At 52.8% G+C, this 14,902-nt stretch overlaps 5 protein-coding genes across 5 annotated transcripts; 1 reads left to right on the top strand and 4 right to left on the bottom strand.

The window, feature by feature from the left end:
* Positions 1 to 173: 173 nt before the first annotated feature.
* ISF_09313 (Glycoside hydrolase, superfamily) lies at positions 174 to 2,477 on the bottom strand (the record flags this gene model as incomplete). The annotated part of the gene is made up of 2 exons (XM_018852916.1): positions 174 to 2,359; positions 2,429 to 2,477. The coding sequence occupies 2 exons, from the start codon at positions 2,475 to 2,477 to the stop codon at positions 174 to 176; spliced, it is 2,235 nt and encodes a 744-aa protein (XP_018699926.1).
* A 405-nt stretch (positions 2,478 to 2,882) lies between these two features.
* ISF_09312 (carbohydrate esterase family 9 protein) lies at positions 2,883 to 6,001 on the bottom strand (the record flags this gene model as incomplete). The annotated part of the gene is made up of 4 exons (XM_018852915.1): positions 2,883 to 3,172; positions 3,222 to 3,393; positions 3,450 to 3,533; positions 3,587 to 6,001. 4 exons carry the CDS (start codon positions 5,999 to 6,001, stop codon positions 2,883 to 2,885), a joined length of 2,961 nt encoding a protein of 986 aa, XP_018699925.1.
* A 306-nt stretch (positions 6,002 to 6,307) lies between these two features.
* On the bottom strand, positions 6,308 to 7,864 carry ISF_09311 (carbohydrate esterase family 9 protein; the record flags this gene model as incomplete). Its single annotated transcript, XM_018852914.1, has 2 exons — positions 6,308 to 7,591; positions 7,682 to 7,864. 2 exons carry the CDS (start codon positions 7,862 to 7,864, stop codon positions 6,308 to 6,310), a joined length of 1,467 nt encoding a protein of 488 aa, XP_018699924.1.
* Positions 7,865 to 9,425: 1,561 nt separating this feature from the next.
* Positions 9,426 to 12,275, bottom strand: ISF_09310 (Ribonuclease H-like protein; the record flags this gene model as incomplete). Its single annotated transcript, XM_018852913.1, has 3 exons — positions 9,426 to 9,555; positions 9,765 to 9,856; positions 10,071 to 12,275. 3 exons carry the CDS (start codon positions 12,273 to 12,275, stop codon positions 9,426 to 9,428), a joined length of 2,427 nt encoding a protein of 808 aa, XP_018699923.1.
* A 1,027-nt stretch (positions 12,276 to 13,302) lies between these two features.
* On the top strand, positions 13,303 to 14,636 carry ISF_09309 (Protein kinase-like domain protein; the record flags this gene model as incomplete). Its single annotated transcript, XM_018852912.1, has 3 exons — positions 13,303 to 13,481; positions 13,530 to 13,870; positions 13,936 to 14,636. The coding sequence occupies 3 exons, from the start codon at positions 13,303 to 13,305 to the stop codon at positions 14,634 to 14,636; spliced, it is 1,221 nt and encodes a 406-aa protein (XP_018699922.1).
* Positions 14,637 to 14,902: the final 266 nt, after the last annotated feature.

The raw sequence follows: 14,902 nt of genomic DNA, 5'->3' as shown, positions 1-14,902 counted from the left end.
AGCATATACAAATATTTGGAGTTTTGGTACTATACATAGCAATTGACTGTTGGCATGCTTGATGAATGCGGCCACAATTCATGTTGACACGGTGCATCGACTATCCAAAATTAGAAGAATAGTTTTTGCCTCTATACAAAGATCTGGAATCCAGCATATGCGGCTTCACTAGCTTATAGGCCGAGGTATATGGCTGCGGCACACAAGGCAGCCAATAAGTGTATACTGGGCAACCCTCGCGTGGTGGATGAGCCTCCCTGCTTCGAGTCGCTTACGCCCTCTGCAGTGAGACTGAATTCACGCACCTTGCCCTCCCAGCCAGTGATTTGATGGATAGGCGCCTCAATAGCCATTTCATGCCATCGCAGAGGTGCGCCGTAGTAGCTCATCTCAGTAAGGAATTCTGCCTTGGAAAAGATCTTGTCGCCTTTGTCGTTGAAGGCTGACGCGAAGGTCTTGGGCCCAGCACTGCTGATCTCTAACCGGACCCATGACTGCAAGGGAATGGTGTTGTTTAGTCGGAAATATATGCCAGCAGCGAATAAAGTGACATTTGGCGTCAACATCAGAGTTGAATCCGACCCAGAGACAAGGGTTGTATTTTTATCATTGGGAAGTTTATCAATGTTGAGTGTCAAGGAAAGCGTGTAGTTTCTACCCTTGGATGACCATGGCGTGGTTATGTCGCAATCGGCCGACATGACAATGCCATCGTCGGCGGTCTTGCATGTAGTTTTTGCGTCGTACTTGTTGCCTGATTTGTCTGTAATAGAATCGCCCTTCACCTTGCGCAGGTCGTACGAGAAGATGAGGTTTTGCTTGGAGGGGATGCGGCGCTCGAAGTTCTGGTTTGGTACTTTGGCCACTAACTTGGAGAGCCAGTTCGAGTATTGGTCCTGGGTGAGATTGCCGCCCCAGTGCTTGTCAGCAAGGGCCGGGATGCCATCACGCCAAGCGTAGTAGGCTTCTGAGTAGACACTGGTGTTGGCACCTTGGTCATTCCACAGAGGCGATATGGCGCCTTGAACTAGCTTGTTATCCCGTGATGGGTTCTGGTCCGGATGACTGAGGTTGAAGATATTTGGGTACCAGGGACCATGTCCGTCGGGGTTGCCGGTGAATGTCGTGGAAGTGTTGATGGTTCGGCCGTAGGGTCCATCCTTCATGACAATGTAGTACATCTCATCAGAGTTGATGACGGAGTAGTTGTTCTTGATGTAATCCTCGTAGGGGTTGTCGAAGAGGTAGGCCCAGTGCTGAATAGTAATGTTGGAGTCGATGGTCGTGCTGGAGCCGGCGTGCTTGACAGCAGGGAAGGTGCCCCAGATGCGAATAGACTTGCTAGCCTCTTGGTTGATAAAGGCCGACATTTCATTGACAAACTTCTTGTAGTCTTCTTCCGGGCCCTTGTATTCATCAGCTCCGATGGAGACGACGGAGGTGTGGAACCATGGAAGGAATTCTTTCCAGACGGTTTTCATGGTCGGGATCGTATCGGGGTGCGAGATGTTGAGGAGGCTGAGATCGCCTTGGAAGCCGATCTGGGGGCGCCACTGCACAATCGGCAGACAATGACCGGGGGCTTCGATTTCAGGAATGATGGTGACGCCGCGCTGGGCACACTTGGTCTGAATCTCGTCGAAGTCAGCCTTGGTATAGGATTCATTGGCATGGCGATTAAGTCCGGAGAGTTCGATGTTATCTGACCAAAGGCGGAAGCGCGCATACGTCTCGTTGACGTTGTCCGGCGTGTAGGTCGGAACGATCGTGTTGTCGCTAAGATGAATGTGAAAGGTGTTTTGCTTGAAGAAGGAGATGTAAGAGCACATGTCAATGAGGAACTCCTTGAGGTAAAAGTGGCGGCCGCAGTCAAGCATCATGCCTCGGGTCGACCACCCAGGAGCATCATCGCCCTGACCGACGGGAACTGCGCCGTCGTCTCCCAAGATGGCTTGTTGCAGAAGCGTTCGCGTCCCCCACCAAGCTCCCAAGGGACTGGCACCGCGGATGGTGACGCCATCTTCTTCGGCAACAATTGTGTATCCTTCGGAGGTCGGACGGCTGGCGGCATCGAGGAACTCGTGCTCGCTGTCAATTGTCAAGAATATAGTGTTGGATTCGCGCTTGTCGCCGTTGGTGGCTGTGACAGTCTTGTTGAGCACTTGCTGAAGGTCTTGCGCAAAGGTCGCGCCGAACTCGTGCAGAGTTGGGGGAATCAGGGTCAAGCCGCTCTTATCGGTCGCATCGGCGTACTTGGTATCGACAATGATGGTGCCAACAGCATCAAGTTTGAAAGATTTCTTGCCATCATTTTTGAACGGAACGGTCGGAATGCCAGCGAGCTGGGCCAAGGTCGAGTCTGAGCTTGGTTAGTGGCAAGGTTAAAAATGACAGGTGCGGTTAGGTATAGAGGCGCCCAGGTACATACCTATATGGGCAAGGACCAGGCCTGACAGAAGAGCGATGGAGGACCGCATTGCGACGCAAAGGACAGGCAGCCAGAAAATACACGCCGCTCAGCCCGGCATCACAATGTTCTGGGGATATTTTATTTCATCAATCTCGTAACCCGCATCCCCCCTTCTTTCATCTCGGCCCTAGGTGAAGCTAGGAGGCAGGTTACCTTGGCCTGAGACTTGCTAGCTCGGAATCGCATAAAAGAACGAACATCCGCTTGCCAGTAATACGAGATTTGCCCCTGTTCTGCACCTGTCAGGCTCCATCCAGCCTTATTACCGGGGCCATCAATGGATACCTACTCCGTAATTAAATTATTACTCGGCCGTAGGGCCACATCCGCACCCAGTCAGTCTCCAGCCATACCCTCTCGGCTGATAAAGCACGTCGGAGCCGCCTACTTGGACAATCAACCCCTACATTAATTAGACGCTTTCGACAGAAACCACCAACTCATTCTCACGCGGGAAACATCCAGAAACCTCCAACCCGCCAGTCTCGTCATTTGCCGCCAGCACTATGGCCACAGTGGCGCCATAGTGCAATGGGTCTCCCTCATAGACAACCACGTCCTTGCTTCTCTGCTTCAAGTCGAGAATGTCCTCAATGTTGCTCGTTACGAGCTCGACAGCCTCGGCATCGCTGAGACCCGCGTATTTTGCCGTCCATCCGGCTTCGGGTAGCAGATCGTGGATCTTGTAGTCCGAGGGCATGCCTACCAAGGTTAGCAGTTGACAACTTTTCACCAAACTGAGTCTCCATACCCAAATCAAGCAAGGCCAAGCCGAATTTCACGCCGGCATCCTTGAGATGACTGGCAATGCTGCGTGTAAGAGGTGGTCCCACGAAGCCGTCTCTGGTACGGAAGGTCGTCGGGGCACCGCGGTCGCGCGTCAAGATGACGGGGATGTCAGCGGCAGCAAGATCTTCGGCGACCTGTTCAACCTTGTCAGTCCTGTTTATGCACTCGCAACCCCGAATCTGAAACTTACAAAAGGAGCCTCCATGGCACCGACAAGGACAAGTTTGGCGTCTGGGTGATCGTTCTTTACCCATATCAGTTGCTCAATATCGTACTGGTCGTCCAGGTTAGCACACCTCAGCCATGCTTCATCAGTTTCCAACACACCTTGTTATCGGCACACACGAGGAGTGGGAGACTGCCCGCGGCCACCCGTCCAAAAACAGTCGCGTTGTTCTTGCCAAGCCCGTCGCTCAGCATTTTTCGCAGCTTTTTGACGCCGCCACTCCCGCTTCCTTCGTCGGAAGCGTCGCCGAGCGCCATGTGAAGCGCAACCTCTTCCTGGACTATTCCACCATGCAGCAAGCTCTTCTTACCACTCGTCAGGATCTCAACGCTCACGCCCGACACGAGAGCAGGACCGTCAGCTATCGGGGCCGTGATGGCACGGCTGACGCCGCCCAGGCGGGCGCGCGCAAAACTCTTGCCGTCAAGCAAGGCCGCATGCTTGGCGTAGAGTATGCTCTCTGGGTCGGTGATGCTCTGGCCACCTGCGCTGCCATCGCCCGTGTCTGGGTCCGTAGCGATTTCCCTCGTGCCCAGTGCATTCGCAAGGGCGGTCAATCCGGGAGCGACGTGGCCGTTCGTGAGTTGGAGGCTGGCGTATCCCTTTGTCGCTTCAATCTTGGCGCGACCATCTTTGCAGTTTTCGACAGTGTCACTGCAAACTACCTTGCCGTTTTCCAAAATCATCTGAAGTGGCCCAGACTCGGTCGCGGTGTTTCCGCGGATCCGCTCCGGAAATCCTCGCACAAAAGTTCGGCTGATACCTGAAATAACAATGTTGCCATTGGCCGCCGTCATCCTCCGGCAAGTTTCATCGCGAGTCTGGTCGTCAGGCTCATACTTGACTTGGGGCGTGATTTGGGCCGAAGAGCCCTTTGCTGCCTGACCAACCCAGGAGGAACCTGTACTCCTCTCAACCGCAGTCTCGTTCAATTGGGCAATGCCATCGATGAAGACCTGCAAAGGTGTGGCGCCACGGTTGAGGGGATGGTCATCCCAGACGACAATATCGGCGTCATATCCAGCCCTGCAATAGCCGACTCGGTGGTCCTGCTCAATAGCTGCGGCGGGGATGGAGGTGACTGCCTGCAGCGCCTTTTCGGCCGGCAGGTGAAAGGCATGCGCGACCGCCGCCTGGGAAAGCAAATACTTTGCGTTCGTAAAAGACTCGACGTGGTCCGACTTGTACGCCACTCTGATCCCGTTTTCATCGAGGACGTGGCCGGCGTAGAGGCTGGGCCAGTATGATTCATGCTTGTACAGGCTGAACTCGGCGAATGTCGCAATGGTGATGTTGGGGACTCGCTCCTTCAACATGCCGGGGACTTGCCAAGCTTCTATCGCGTGATGGAAACCGGAAATCTTGAAGCCAAACTCCTCGCTGATGCGGATCATTGTTTCTAGATCCTGTGGTTCGTAGTTGTGGTTGTGAAGCGAGACCTGACCCCGGAGTAGAGCAACCATACTCTCGAGCTCCAGGTTGAATGGAAACTTTCCATTTGCAGCCAGGAAACTCTCCTTCGCCTGCAAATTGCTCCGAATCGCCACTTCCAAGCCCGCGCAATAGTCATCTTGTGACTGCATCACGTCCTTGGCCTTTTGGAAGTGCTCTCGCAAATGCCACGCATTGCCGAGCCGACTATACCCCCAAACCCTCTTGGGGTTCTCGCCAAGTGCCATTTTCATGTACCTTTGGCGCTCGTGCTGCGGCATCCCGCGCTCGAGCAGCACCTCCTCGACGATCGGTTCAGCATTGGCACCGCTATACAGGGCATTCTTCACCGGTGCGCCCTCTCCACCAATGAGGTTGGCCGAGCCTGGAATGATGAGAGATGTTGTAATACCACCAGACGCGATGATGACCGTCCCTTCATCGAATGCTTTGAGTGCGTCTACGACGCGCATTTGACTGGTGACTGCCTTGGTGTCAGGATGAACCTCGGCGCCGTCCGCGGTCATTTCCGTTCCCGGCCACGGGATAACCATGTGGTGTGAGTGCATGTCGACCAGGCCGGGAGTCACGTATCGCCCGTGAAGATTGTAGACGATAGCGCCCTTCTGGAAGCTCTCTCCACCCGACTTTTGGATAGACTCGACCAGCCCTCTTGCAAAGGTTACGTCCACAGCGTGCTCAATGAAGCTCTCGCCATCAAAGAGCGTCACATTCCTCAGGACTATGCGCTGCTTCTGGCCATACTCCGCAGCCCATCGCGAATTCTGGGTTCTGGATGCAGGGTCGGGTTTCGAAGGGAGCAGATGGCGAGCTTGGCATTGTTCCAGGGCGATGGTAAATCGGTCATCGACGACACGAGCGGTGTCGCGGGGCGCATGATGATTTGCGATGCACAGCCAGAGCACACACGTAGTGATGGCGAGGCTGAGGAGGGTTCGCAGCGACAACCACTGCCTGACGAGTAGACGGTGTCGCGGCTGCTCGGTCGGGTAAGCCGCCGCCTCATACGGAGGTGGCAACAGAGAGCCGGGCCGGGCAGAAAATGCGGCTTCTTTGATGCCCATTCTCTTATCTTGTAAAGGAAGTTGATGAATTACGACTTTCGGGATGATGCGATATCAAATGTCGTGATTTAAATAATCGGTCTCCGGAAAGGCCCCGGGTCGAGTACCCACTGACCGGCTCACAAGGCTCGGGGCGGGTACCAGCTTGACCATCTTCCTACAAACAACAAGCTACACTCGCTCAGGCCTTGGCGCAAACAGCAAATATTCGGAGGTTGATTCTATATAATAAAAGAGGGAGGTTTGAACTGGTAGTAACAGGCAACACCGCTCTTGGCTCACAGCGCGGGGACCGCTTGACTTGGCTCAGGCGCTGTTGCTTGCCGCCGAGCCCGTGGCGACACGTTTAGATAGCTCTGCGATGTCCTTGTCCAAAATGTCCCATCCAGTCCGACACATGGTCGCTGAGAGCCAGAATCCTCCCTGGTTGTCCTTTCCCCACACGGAATTGAAGCCCATCATGTGCGACATTTCTGCCGGCATGGTGATGCCGAAAACTGGTGTTCCGGGTGGATTTTGTCTCTCCATTGACGCACCCGACACGGCTGGACTAAAGTCGACCGCTGCAACATAGCCCGACTTGCTCACATTGTTAGACACCAGGCAGACTGCGGATGAGCGACCGTAAAAGACGGGCGGCAAACTCAAGGGGGCCTTTCTTATCGCACGACGCATCCTCCGCAAATGTCTCGTCGCCTGTTGCTCTGACAGCTGTTCGGTTATGGCACGCCGATGCAGCAGCGCGATCTTGCCAACGGAACCCTGTGTGTCTTCCACAGACAACGGTGTAAATACAATACCAAGCATGTTCTGGAGAAAAATCTCATCCCTGCCGCCCAGCGCCGAAATTCGATTGCGGATATTTACGACATCCAGCATCGTAGCTGGCATCTTGCGCCGGGTAGCACTGACAGTTGCGCGAGTGAGCCAGGCTGCGAGGACATCACCTTCGGATATGAATGCGTCGGGTTGCGGTGCCGCAATCTGTGCCTCGCCAGTCGTTCGCGATTTAAGGGCGTCGAGCACATCCTCTGGCAGATAAATCACACGCGTCTCCGCAGCAGGCCACATTTTTTTGCGCCAGACAAAACGTGCGACAAAGGCGATAACTTGCAACCACTTCATGCGCTTATTGTCAAGTATGTGTGGTTCCATTGTCTCGGTATCTGAGTCAAGAACTCGCAGAGGATCCTCGGACCTCCCATAAACGCTTTCAACCTTGCCTTCAGCGCCGGCCATCACAAGGGACCAATTTTCTAGAAGGGATGTGATGGCACTGGCATCCATCGCCGTGTGAGGTAGTAGAAGTGATAAAATAGTGGCGTCGTTGAAGGAGGAGACAGAGAGCGTCAGTTGCGGCCACTGCTGCTTGACCATTTCATCAAAACTAGTCGGGAACTCATGAGGAACGAGAAGTGGTTTGATGGCGACGTCGATGGGTTGAGTTGAAGCATCTTTCGTTGCTGAAGGGTACAGCTTACCCAGAGGATGGGAAGCCAAGTCTGCGGCGTATGTCTGGTGAGTAAAAGTAAAGTCTGGGTGTTGTGGCGTAAATCGCGCAGGAACGCGAAGCTCCCAGTTGCCATTGGGCTGGCAGGGAGTTGGTCAGTTACGCAGTACTCAAGGGTGTTGAAGTTTCTTGCTGTAGGCCGTTAATAGGATGGTCAGGGGCGATCATACAGTTCTGTAGTGGCGGCCTGTCAACTTTCGCCAGTGTCCTATCCGGAGAAGCGTTGAGAGCGACGAGCGAACCAGTTCCACATCGAGGACATCGTTAAAGTGCAGAGTGAGCAGAATTAGCACTTGGTTTGCCTTGACCGTATCCTGCAGGAACAAAGGATAGACAGCTGGTGGCTCAGCCATTGGAAAGGGGGGCCTGGATATGAAAGGGGTCAAGTTTACTGAGCTTGCCAGCGGGGACATTCGAGACGAACATTATTATTAGTTAGGCAACGCGCTATTTTGGATTGTCCGTGCAGTTTCGCTGACGTCCAAGAGAGCCTCTTGGTTATTATTTTAGTGTGTTTCTCTAGTAGGCAATGATAAATGAGTCAACTACTTGCGTGTAAGTTCTTGACTCATATTGATTCGGAATGGGAAACTCTTGGAGACGGGGTACAGGAAAAGCAGTGGGCTTTGCTAACGCCGAATACATAGGAATCCATAAACCAGCCACATAACCAGACAGCCAGGCGGTCATGTATATCAACCGCTTGAAATGCGCACGAGAAGCCTCGCCAGTCGTAAATTCCCTCCGCCCTGAATTACTGGTTTTACTGAAGTCAAGGTCATTCTCTAGTCCCCAGCGGACTTCTCCTGATGATGCCTCTGGTGTTTCGCTTTTTCTAAATGCCCCGGTCTATGTTGCCCGGGTATGTCGTGTCTGTAGGGCTCTTCAAGGAATGTTCGATTAGCCGCTTGGCTCTAGTAGTTCTGCCAGAGTCTAACCTCCTTGACAGCGGCATTTTGCGGTGTATGGATCTTCAGGGGCACAATCTCGGCCGCGGATCAAAATTAGAGTAGTCACTGCCACAAGTTTCGCGAACAGAGGGTGCTCACCGCAAAAGTATCAGCAGCCATCGCCTGGGCTTTTCTATGATTGAAATGGGGAAAATGAAGCAGGCAGATACTCTGTACTGTCGTATGTGGCCAACAGTTTGTGTTGCTGCATTGGGCCAACGGATGGCTCTCATTGGCCAGAATAGAGGTTTGACCCACATTTATCTATATCCATAAGGCCTTCGAGCCAACCAGCGTTGATAGCTTCAATCAAGTGAAATCAACCCAAACCTCCCTAAGCGCGCACATCAACCCCTTGTGATACCAACAGTTTGTTATGTTTCTACCTTTCGGGCTAACTTTGCTGTAGAGAGGCGTGGGTGAGATGTTCAGTCGAAGGGAACCCGTTTGGATAGAGACGGGTTATTGCGCCGAAATTCCACGCCTATACAAATTCGGGCTGCTGAAGAGGCTGTCTCGATGGAGCTAGGTTTCATAAGGGTTGGAAAAGGGTAAATAATGAAGGGATAATGGGGCCAATTTGGTGTTATTCATGGTTCTTGATGATATCTACTTAGCTAATTCGCCTACGTCTGTCTCCATCGCTGTGTGGGGTGAGCCCAGGTAAGAGAGGGGCACTACCTACTCCATTCCGACTAATCACAAGCCGGGATTGACCAGGCTATTTTCGCAGGTTCAACAATAACAATGCAGGGGAAGTGCTTGTATTCACAGATGTTCAAGGCTGGGTTGCGGGAACGATTGGAAGCATTGCTGCCCCCTCCAAGCGCCTGACAACAGCTTCTCCTTCGTAAACTCCCCGCAATGTACTCCGCGCTACCTCCCTGCGGCGACCGATCGCCGAACCTAATCAGTTACCCATCCTGGCATAGAGAGTTCGACGTTGGCATGTTAGATGGCTCCTTTAAACCGCCTTTCCTTCGCGGTTGATGTGCTTCGTCGTAATGTGGCCATTCTTAGCATCCTTGTATTCCACGGTGATGTGCTCTGGCGAGTTTGGGTCAGTGCCGCCTCTGTGCCAGGATTCGCCACCGCTATTGTTTTTATTTTTTTGGTTTTAGCATCAACAAAGTAGCATCAACAAGTAGAGAGCAGATGAAAAGGCTTACACACTCGCGGGTGTACATTTGACAAGTGCCTTTGCGATCGGGCGAGTGTCCGTCTGCGCGTAGGCCTGCGCAGGGTGAGGAATCAATCCACCCACGTCCACGAGTGCTTGTCGTGGATGGAATTGACAGCTTACTCAGCAGCGCTGTCGTGGGTTGAGTCCACGAAGCCTTCTCGTGGGTTGATGGCCACAATATTGAGGACCCATGTCGTCTCCACATCGATTTCCTAATTGAGTAATTTTGAAGCTATCGTGAAACCCCCTTACCCCGCCTCATCCTCGAAACTCCTCCGTTGAGCAATCCTCCCCAAGCCCCATTGATACAGCCCTGTCCAGCAGTATATTGTCAACATCCTTGATTATTCCCGCGCGTAGCCACGAGCGTAAGGTTTGGATAAGTCCAATTGTTCCTGCATCCATCCTGTTCCGCAGCGGAGTAACCATTAGCCCTGCTGCCGAGAACAGCCTCTCGCACTCTGCGCTCATGGCCGGCACTGTCATCACATCAAGTGCCATTCGAGACAGCTTAGGATACTCGAATCTCTTCAGGTGCCAATACTCCACCGGGTCAGCCACATCTCTGTCCAGCTCCGACATGCTAGCTTGCCAGCGTGCGTATTCATCTGCTCCGGCAGTGGGTGCATTGCTTTGCCGGTGTCTATTACGGTACCTATCAAATGAGGACAGCACAGTCTTCTGCTTTTTTAGCGCTGGCCCATCGGCAGTGGATGCGACTGTGATTTGCAGGTTACTATATTCATTGCTCCAGAGCTGCTGCACAATCTGCTTCGCTTCTTCAACCCATTCCGGGTGGTGCCGGCCCCAAATCTCGTCAAAATAAGTCCATCGCAGCCCAGGATGCAAAGCAGCGGCAGCGTAGTAGACCGGCGTGTCTCTCAAGGTATTATAGTACTTGTCCAGCTTCATCCAGCCAAGATTGACGTTAATGCCAAAATGCTCCGGCTCGGGATGCGTCTCGATCTGCGACTTTGCGTCTTCCAGCTTGCTCAGAAGGAACTCAAATGCCTCTAGCACGTCAGTCATCGAACCGAAGGTCTCTCGTATGCCGGAGGCGCGACAACGCGGCTGCCCATCGCCCTGGAGCGCTTGTACAACCACGTGGAAGTCCGAGAGGATCTCGTCAAAAGTCCTGAGCACCGCCCAATCGTTCTCGGTGAGGAAGCTTGACTCCTCAAGACAAGGAGGAAACCTCCGGCCTACCTCTCCTCTCCGGCCATCTCGGAAGATTCTCTTTGCTTTAGCAATGAACTCTTCATAGAAAGGCTGCAGTCGCAACAGCCGCTTGATCATGTAGTATTGGGATAGCCATCTGGTATCGTTGTCAATAACCACGTCGACTGGCCGTTGCTTCCCAACTTCGGCGTCGTCAGCTGCCGCATACGAGTCTTGTTGGATTTGGCGAAGCAACTGCGTCAGAACATCCGACCGATGGACCCAAATGGCAAAGTTGTGAGCTTTGCCGACGGGGCCTCTCCGCATCCACGTGTCGTGCGCTGCCCTTGCCAGTGCTTCGCCCTTCGCGACGGTGTCCTCAAACGCCTCGACATCTTTTCCAAACAGAAGGGACTTGACGACGAGATTGAGAATGTGGCCAACGCATCGAACGCGCCGTCGCACCGGATCGAAGTGCAACTCTTGCGCGATCTCGCGCATCGCCGTGTCGTTGTTCGCTGCATTGTCGAGGGTGAAGTAACCCACTTTGTCCTCGATGCCGAAGGAGCGAATAATGTCAAGGATCTCAGCAGCGATATTCTCGCCGGAGTGTCGTTCCACCAGCTCCGGAATGCCCAGGACAAGCTTTCGGAGTTGGTTGTCCTCATCTCGGAAGACAGCCGTCACGCCGTATAATGCGTGACGGTTTCTGGTCCTCGCGCCATCGAAAGCGATATGTATCTGGCCCGGAGACCTCCTCAATGCATGCTGAACGGCATCGCGATGGCGCTCGAACTGCTGAATAGCCAAGCTCTGGATAGTCTTAGCAGTAACATGCGCATCCTTGATACGCACCGCAGGATTCAGGTATTCGAATATTTGTCGCAGACGTGGATGTTCGACCTGCCTGAATGACTGCTGGCTCTCTACTATCCAGTTCACCACCAGCTTCTGGAACTCGGCTTGATCGAATCGTCGGATTAGGTTGTTCGCCAGGGCCTGGTCGTTAGGCTCCAAACGTTTGAGGCCCATGAGGTCTGTGATCGATGCGAAGGCTTTCCTTCCCTCTTTCGTCTGCAGTGGCGTTCGTCGTCGTCCTGACGGATCCCAGTAGCCGTGAGACTTCCAGAGGTGGTGCTCGGCATTCTGTGTGCCTCTTGATTCGTATGACTGTGGTGATGATGCTTTTTGGCGCACGCACGGCATGCAGATCCATCGCCTGGACGCTTCTGATTGAATCTCAACGCCGTAGTCCCATATCCAAGACACCGTATCCTTGGTTCGTTCGGCTAGTGTGAAGCCCTTCCAGACGCGGAATATGCGCTGCTCCTCATCTGAGGATGGCGTCCAGGATGTCAAAGGAATTTTTCCCGCGTCTAGAAGGGCAAGCCTCGGGAGCAGTAAAGCATCGTGCGGGGTATCATCGCTAGCTGGTGTTTTAGGTTCGATGTTGGTAGTTACTGGCTCGGCCATGTTTCAGCTGCCAGTCGCCTCGTGTTGCAGGTGGCCTAAAATGGCGACGCGTCGCAGGACGCGACAAGGCGCGCCCGCCGTACTGTAGTGGGTGGATAGTGCCGACAACTAGTGTTACGTCGGCCCCAGCGAGCGACTTAGGTTGGCCTCTTACCCTGCAGCAGAGCTTCCGTTTCTCGCGATGCTGGACGACTGGTCAATCCATCCATATCGTCCATCAAAATGCGCAGCACCGTGGATTGGTTGATTATGTAACAATTCAAGTCGTGGGTTGACGTTGACGCGTGTTGAGGTCAATATATTGGTCAACCAGTGGATTTCGTGGATTGATTCCTCACCCTGGGCCTGCGCTGCTTGCTCGGCTGAAGGCGATCTTTTAAGCTCTTCAGTAAAAGAAACTTCCATTTTTGCGTGCAAAGGATTCGAAATTCCCAAAAATTTTGCGGTTATGAAGGCTGTGTATGCTGGAGAGTCTCGCATTCATGTTCTCGGGACTTTGGATGCCTTTATATAGACAGCATGAGCTTATTACGTCCTTCCTGCTTCTCAGTACGCGCCATGATTTCCAAGACCCTCCATCGGGCTCGCGAGGAGGAAGTTTCTCTTCGTGACTGACTGCCAACCAAGAGGGCAACCTGCAGCCCGTATGAAATGATAGAGGGGATGTAACAGAGCGCGCACGTTCAAATGCCAACCAGTACACACGGCTATGGGAGATCAGGCGGATTAAGCGCCGTGGCTGCAGAGACAGCTCCAGGCAGCAGCACCACAACAGCATCTATTGGATCTCACTCATTGAATTTCTGTCATATCTTGGTAATTGAAAAAACGTGAAATGTTACAACTGTCGAGTCGGGCCATTTTGTATGCATGCTGGGCTCATGCCCTGACATAGCGCGGAGAGGGCTCAGAGCAGACGCCGATGAGTAACCGCAAGACTACAGAAATGCTGATTACGTCATCACCTTTCACCGTTAAACCCCAGCCGTGGAGTCAACCAACGAGCCTGTTCCAACAAACATCAAGCATGGATGATCAGAAATTAGTTCAGGGTTCCGAGATCGAGGAAGGTCGTGGTGCCTACCGTGCTGGAGGGTTTCATCCCGTTTACGTCGATGACATTTTCGAGGACCACTACATTGTCCTTAACAAGATCGGCTATGGTGCCTATTCCACCGTTTGGTTGGTGCGGGACACTAACCGTGAGTGAGTACACTTGAGGCAATGATGCACTGCACTTCTAATTCTCAATAGATGCGGCCACGAACACGAGTATGTTGCCCTGAAAGTGCTGAGCGGCGAGTGCTATTATACGGAGAAGGATATTTTCGAGCGAGAAATCTTGAAACACCTTCGCGACGGAAAACGCACTATGCTAGGCTACCCTTTCATCTGCCATCTGCTAGATGACTTTGAAATCGAAGGCCCCAACGGAAAGCACGTCTGTCTTGTATTTCCTCTCATGGCCGAGACACTACGCAGCTTTGGAGCGTGGTTTAATCGAAGTCTTGTGCCATATTCCACCATGAGACGTTTTACCATTGAGATTGCCCTGGCGCTTGATTATGCCCATAGCCAAGGCGCCATACACACAGGTAGACGCCCCCGCATATTCGGTTTGCTTTTCTGTTCCTGATAAGCGACTAAATCCAATGACTAGACATTCAACCAGGCAACATATTTGTCCAGATTCGCGACCGTAGTTTGCTGGAACGTTACTTCCGAGACCAAAAGCCACCACATCAAGACCGCGACGTCCCTTACATGCCTATACCTTCATGCTCGCTGCGACAATACTATTTCGAGAAAGACAAGAGTGGTAGCCTCGACGGTTTCAGCGCAGTGTTGGGAGATTGGGGCGTGGCGAGCTGGAAAGACAACCACTTAACTGAGAAGATTCAGCCAGTGGCTCTTCGAGCGCCGGAGGTCCTCATAAAAGCTCCCTGGGACGAGACGACCGACTGGTGGAACCTAGGTGCTGTCGTTTTGGAAGTCTATCGTGCCATCCGCATGTTTTCTGGAATGGTCCGCAAGCCTGGAGAGGAGTCGAGTCACTATGACGTTCGGAAGCATCTGGCTGAGATGGTCGACTTTTTCGGGCCGTTTCCGAGGACGCTCCTCGCCAAAGGAGACCCGGAACTGGTCAAGGAGATCTTTAATGATGACGGCACGGTATCTGGCTTCCCAGAGAAGTTTGATCGGCCGCGCTTAGACTCCGAGGTGTGGCTAGAGGGGTTGAATAAAGAAGATCGGGAGGAATTTGCGTCGTTTTTACAACTTGTGATGAAGCTGGATCCCAGCGAGAGGCCAGATATCAAGAAAATCTTGAGACACCCCTGGCTGGACGCATTGCGAAATTAAACGTAGTCTACAGAGTAAAATAGAAGCATCTTTAGCAAAAATAATTCGTCTCACCACGAAATATAGAGAAATAGTTAATATTGTTTATACTATTATAATAGTATACCAAGTATTAAAGAGCAGTATAGCTAGAGCCTACCAAAAAGTGTGTGACCGACCAACCCGGAGCAACTTTTGCCACAGTCCTCAGCTGGCATCGGCCCAAAGTTGCTCCGTACCACCAGCTTCAATTTTTGACTTGTTCACATATCGCCTTGCAAGTGGCA

The sequence above is a fragment of the Cordyceps fumosorosea genome (assembly GCF_001636725.1).
Source record: "Cordyceps fumosorosea ARSEF 2679 chromosome Unknown scaffold_45, whole genome shotgun sequence".
Classification (NCBI taxonomy): Eukaryota; Fungi; Ascomycota; class Sordariomycetes; order Hypocreales; family Cordycipitaceae; genus Cordyceps; species Cordyceps fumosorosea.
This window is presented reverse-complemented; position numbering and strand designations above follow the sequence as displayed.